The sequence below is a fragment of the Poecilia latipinna genome, unplaced genomic scaffold (genome assembly GCF_001443285.1).
Source record: "Poecilia latipinna isolate Pla-1442-1.1 unplaced genomic scaffold, P_latipinna-1.0 Scaffold1778, whole genome shotgun sequence".
Classification (NCBI taxonomy): Eukaryota; Metazoa; Chordata; class Actinopteri; order Cyprinodontiformes; family Poeciliidae; genus Poecilia; species Poecilia latipinna.
In genome coordinates this window covers 1,450-7,362 of record NW_015114394.1, presented here as the reverse complement: position 1 = coordinate 7,362, position 5,913 = coordinate 1,450, and the positions used below count along the sequence as shown (strand labels likewise).

The window sequence follows — 5,913 nt, the reverse complement described above, 5'->3', positions numbered from 1 at the left end:
AGACAGGTTTTCTGTCTCGTACCATACTGTCACAAAATAATGATAATTTGAACACATATGTAAAAAAAAAAAACATATTTATTTACTTATAGCTCCATAGTGCAGCTTTAAGAAAAATGGCAAAAATGAGAACAAATCAGATTGTTAGAAATGAGGCAGATAAGAATCTGAAACCTCCTGACTTCTCCTTGACTCAACATGAGGTTAAATGCTGACTTTACAAAAATGATGACGCATCTGATGACACTTATAGGCAGTGTGGTATGATGTATACACGCGCTAAAATGCTGATCAGGAAATTCGGATGAGTGCTCAAGATGTGTGAAAATAGCTCTTTTTAAAGCCTTCTGTAAACGGCCCATCTGTGGCGACGGCGGCGCACAGGAAGCAGCACGCAGAAACTTTATGCGGCGTGCATTGATGGTACGGGGCCACAACTTGACGTGCCACATGGAGTAATGCTAGCCATCTGTTTGGAGATGTTTTTGTTCCCGCATGCCCTGCAGTGCTCAGGAAACTCATGTAGATTATCTCTCATTGCAACGTGTCGCCTTCAATCTCTTTTTGCGTTTTTTTTTTTGTTGTTGTTGTTTTTTTTGCCTTTTTGCGCTTTAGACCCTTCGCCGCGTCCAGAATAAAGATGGTCCGATTCATTTTGATGTATTTATAGAAGCCGATCTCTACTGAAACGTCGCCTTCCTTCCGCAGAAGGCGGTGAAAACACACGCAGTGGGGCTGTCGATGCGGCTTCACCCGTGATTCAGCTGCCAGCAGACTTCTTCCACCCAGCCGCCGCAGCGCAGTCAGACGCTCACGGGGACGGCATGAGGCCGAGGGACATGGGCCCGTCCCGGCTGGCGTCCCCCGCCTCCTGGGCCTCTCTACGCTCCCCCGGAGCCAACAGCAGGCCTCTGAGCTCTCAGGTGAAAACACAACGCTGTTCTCTTTTAAACAAGGAAAACCCATCTAGTTATGTTTTCCATGGGTCTCGTCTTGACGCTTTAATGTCCTTGAATCCAAGGATCTTCAGTCCCAGATGTTTTGGACTTCCACTAATATAAATCTGTTGGTTTTTGCCTTTAAATCCACCCTTACCTGAGTGTAGTGAGAGTTTTCAGTCTGGCCTTTCATTCAGACAATAACTGTGTTTGTTTAGATTTTTTTCTGCAGCTGAACATTTCTTATCACTGTTTAATGAGAATCTACTCCACAGTGAAACCAACACACTGCCTTTTGTTGGCTTCTGCATGAAACAACCCAGAATAAAAAAAAAAAAAGAGGAGCTTTTTTTAGTTCTTGCTCTTTTTGTAACCATGGAAACAGATTTTTATTTTTTTTTTCTTCCCATCTTCTCGTGTACCTGCTCGGTTTGTTTAGCTCATGCCTGGCTGGCTCTGTGATCCTCAGCTGCTACAGTAATGCTCTGGGGCGCTCGGCTAATTAGCCTAGCCAGCCCAGAGCCTGATACTGACGCTGCACGCCGTTTCCCCCCCTGCTCTGGTTCCTTACTGTCTCCCATGTTGCCTTTTTCTCCCTCCCTGCTGCTCTTTCTCTTCATGTGTCCCTTATGAGCCTTATTAGTCTTGGATTCACTCATGTCAGTTTAACTTTGGTTCAAAATACATACATGAGAGACAGATAGAAAGGTAGATGGATAGATAGAGATTTTTATTCTTTGAGTGTACTTTCATTATTAAGCCATTATTATTGTAGTTGTTGAAAACAGCCAAAATGACAATATCATCGTTTACAGCAATCATTTCTGGAACAACAGGCATTCTGTTGTATAAAACTCTTCATTTTTCTCTTTTGCAGTATTCAGATTATCATAACTTTGGGTTTTCAGTCGCTGCACAATTATCAACAGAGAAAGAAAAAGAAAATAGAAAAATATCACTGTGTGTAATGAAATGCATTAACTGTTCAAAAACTCAGCAATGATTCTCTTTGTGCAGCATCCATCGCACAGCGACTCGTCCTTGGCCCCAGGCAGTTCAGATGGCAGCCTGCAGGCCGCGCCGGATGAAGGGCTCGGCTTTGGCGTGTGCCCACCTCGACATCTGGATCTCCCCGTGCCCGTCCTCCGCCCGGTCCCCGCCGTTGCGTTGCGCCCTAAAGAACAGCCCCCAGCGGACCGGGGGCAGCCACCGCTGAGCGGACAGAGCTCTGCCACTCGGAGGAAACAGAGGAGCCACAGCAGCGGCGGCGGTGGAAGCAGGGGTCCAAGCTGCCCCCAGCAGGACTGCGTGGACCCTTCAGATGAGGAGGTGGGGACGGGGACGGGAAGAGACGGCTGCCACCAGGCCCTCTGCAGCGAACAGTTGTCGGAAACGCTCAACAGTCTGTCCCTCACGTCGCTGCTCGCCCCGGGCCCTCTGGCGCCCACAGCGATGAAGAAATGCAACAGCACGGGATCGATAGACCGCTCGAACCTGTCCGCCCGAGGGAAAGACGGCCGACACACATGCGCCGTAGATCCCCACGGATTCTTGTCCAGTCCTTGGATCGATGGGAGGGCACAAGCGCCCCTGGATGACAGTAATGCGGCGAAGAGCAGCGCTCGGCACGTCAACACATGCGCCAGGAAAAAAAGATGAAACGCACGTTGGTCTTCTGTCGCCGAACAGTTAAATCCTCTGCGTTTCTGGTGTTTGAACGTAGCAGGAGGAGACTTCTCAACGCGTGTCCTTTGTTCAGTGCTCCGTCGTACTCTGTTGGGATCAGTCCTTTCCTTAAAAGATGCCTAATTCTTTCCTTTTTGCACAGGAGATGGTTACTTTTTGACAGGTTTTAGCAGTAATTACAAGTCAATTCACTTTTTTTTTTCTTTTATGGCATAGCCATGATTTGGCTTCAAACTTTACCAGTCTTGGGGGGTTTTATGGAAGAAGCATTTAGAGAGTACAGGCCTGAAGTTTGCAGTGATTACTATGATGACATTAAATTACAGGAGATGGGGCTCGATTGACCCCGTGTGCCCACAGCCTTTGTGCAAAAACAAAACAGTCTTACGTGACTGCAGACGACCTCCAGAGCTCCTCTTTGAGGAAACACTGAACTTTGTACAGCTAGTCTTTAGGGATTTTTTAATACCCATGGATAACAGTAGCATCCCCCTTTTTTTCCAATCTCTGGTGAATTTCGTAGATTCAGACAGACTGTGTATTTTTATTTTTTAGATTATTATTATTGTTATTATTTGTTCATTTGTTAATTTTGAAGACGCACCCACTGGCCTCCATTTGTGGGAACCAGACAGAGGACAGAAATGTAACGGAGTCTCTGACTGATGGAGGGACTCTTGTTGAAAAGAATCCATGAATGCTGCTAAGAATTAAAGTGAGGAGTAGGAGGAAGCATTGTTCACTTTAACAGAGGGAACCATTTTTACTTTTCAAGTGCATATGAAGGGCTATAATGTACTGAGGGCAAACCTGGGCTAAATACTATGGTTATTATTCAGTTTTATTAGAAAATATTATCAAGGCACCTGCATTGACCTGAAAGACCTCATGACTTTAGACATGGAAAATGTAGGCAATAGTGTTTCCATACTAAACCTCCAAAATATATTTGAAAAGAGTAAGTAACCGTAGAGGTGAGATGATCACATTTATATCAGAATAATGAACACTTTCTCAGTTGCTGCAAGAAGACAACAGGTCCTTGTTAGCTGTTGGGGACGTCTTAGGACAGGCTTAAAGGGATCTGGTTTAAGCCGGTCTGACCAGCTTAGCTAAAGCACAGCCTTCATTAACACCTTTTTCTTTGTTTTTGGGGATTTTCTGAGTGGTTTTTCTTGTGAGTCTTAATTGGCAGGGTGCCATCTTTCCTACTTTTGCAGTTCAGTTTGTTTTGTGCGTCGCTTTGGACACATTGTTGGTACCCGACCAACTGTCGGGTACCAACAATGAGGAATTTTCATCCCCACATTGGTAAGAAGGGAGTCCAGATAATTTTTAATTTTTGTAAACATTTATTCGTAGTCTACTACAAAGAAAAGAAGTTATGTGATTTCAACTGAGAACAAATTGCCATAGAGGCAAACTGATCCAAAGTTTTTCTGTTTGTTTTTAGCAGGGCTAATATCTATCTTATTGGCTCGGAAACACTATTGATTATTTGAGTTGCAAAGACACACATCTAACAAAAACGAGTGCTGGAAAGGTCATCCTAAAGTTCTACTACTGATCCAATCCAAACAGAATATAAAGAGACCTCTGTTATGATACTTCAACTTGCAGTATGTAACTTTGACAAAAATGTCACCGTGTCGTCACATTATGGTATGAGGCAGATGTCTGTCTCATAAAAAAAAAAAATCGAGCTGTCAATCACTCTCGTCCACACGCCGCTCATACACTTTCTCTTGCTTTCTACTACACTACAGCTGGTTCACCACAACATGAATGCTAAAGCTAGTTAGCAAGGCCTGCGATGACCATGTTTTCAGTTTTCTGAATAAAATGGTAACTTGTTTCTCCGCCATTAGCACATTTAACAGCACTAAGACCCTCCCCTTCACTCTGATTGGTTGTTTTGACCGGGAGCGGTACCTCCTCATCCCTGAACTGCAGTTCAGGGATGAGGAGGAGGAGCTCCATTTTGTCACAGATTATGTGTCTCGTACCATACTGTGACAACAAGGTGACAGTGTTAACAAATATTAAAAAAAACAGAACACACGTTTTTAAAAAGGATCCAGACTGCAGCTTCTTTACGCAATCGACCACATAGATTTCCTATAAAATCTATGTGGTCGAGTCAGTTTTTTTTTTTTTTTTTTTATTGAGCCCAAAAGTTATTTGACCCAGGTCTGCTTGAGTGTAGCACGTCTTTAGAAAACAGCATAGTGAGCAATGTTGGTTAAATTGATGTTGTATGTTTATATCTGAGCACTTGTGTTGACTAAAAGTGATTACGAACCGTTTAGTACATGTCACAGTCCATAAATATCCAACCAGATAGACCTCAGGTGGACAAATGCACACAAAAAAAATCATACATATGTCATACAAACAAACACCTTCATACCAAGATGTTGATGTCAACACTATGCAGGATTTCTTTGTGCTTGTTTCAGACAAGAGAGAGGAAACCTGGGTGTTTATGATCACTGCTTCGTCTTCATCCCCGTCGTTAAGCTAACCCAATTGCATTACCTCCCTTCTGCGAGGAAGTCGGCGTATTAAATGACTACCCCACCTCGATTTGAGATATGCAATATATGCTGCGATGTGATGATGTACAGCTAGATGTTTGAGACTCATAGAGACGGGCAATATAAAGAGAGGAGATTGTAATTTATGAATTTATGTATTGGAATAAAATGTCACAATCATTCAAAAAGGTCACCAAAAGGAAGATTGTGTATTCATGTATTCTGAACTGTGTGTTGCCTTTCGCTGCCATCTCAACCCAATTTTAGTTTAACAAAATGCATGGTTTTTTCCCCCTTTCTTTTTCTTTTAGTTTTCTTAAATGTCAAACTTGTGTCATAAAAAATGGAATAGCTTTTCAATTGTGTTTGACTCTTGATGTTCTTTCGTAATGTTGTAGTAAAGTCAGTATAAATCTTTATTTATACAGCACCTTTCAAGATGAACTTATTGGTGTGGGTTTCCTCATGTGGGGTGTAAGGATGCATCAGTCCTGTCTGCTCTGAACTGGATATTCAGTGGAAGATCTACTGGGAGCAAATGCAGATGGATTAGCAGTAGAATCACATAGAAATAAAAAATGACTATTTAGCAGCAACATTTTGTACAGACTGCGACTGGTCCAGAAACGTTTTGCGTTTTGTAGAGTCCATTGCAGTAACACAGATGAGACAAAAAGTCTCGAAGAAAAGATTCTATTTTAGGAGAAAAATCAATGGAGCTCAATTTGGCATCATTTCTCAAACTGGACCAA

The 5,913-nt window shown here is 43.0% G+C and overlaps 1 protein-coding gene across 1 annotated transcript; it reads left to right on the top strand.

Annotated features, from left to right (window-relative positions):
* Positions 1 to 665: 665 nt before the first annotated feature.
* LOC106965182 (voltage-dependent T-type calcium channel subunit alpha-1I-like) lies at positions 666 to 4,322 on the top strand (the record flags this gene model as incomplete). Its single annotated transcript, XM_015061111.1, has 2 exons — positions 666 to 923; positions 1,956 to 4,322. Coding segments are annotated over 2 exons (900 nt in total), but the record flags the coding sequence as incomplete, so codon positions are not given.
* Positions 4,323 to 5,913: the final 1,591 nt, after the last annotated feature.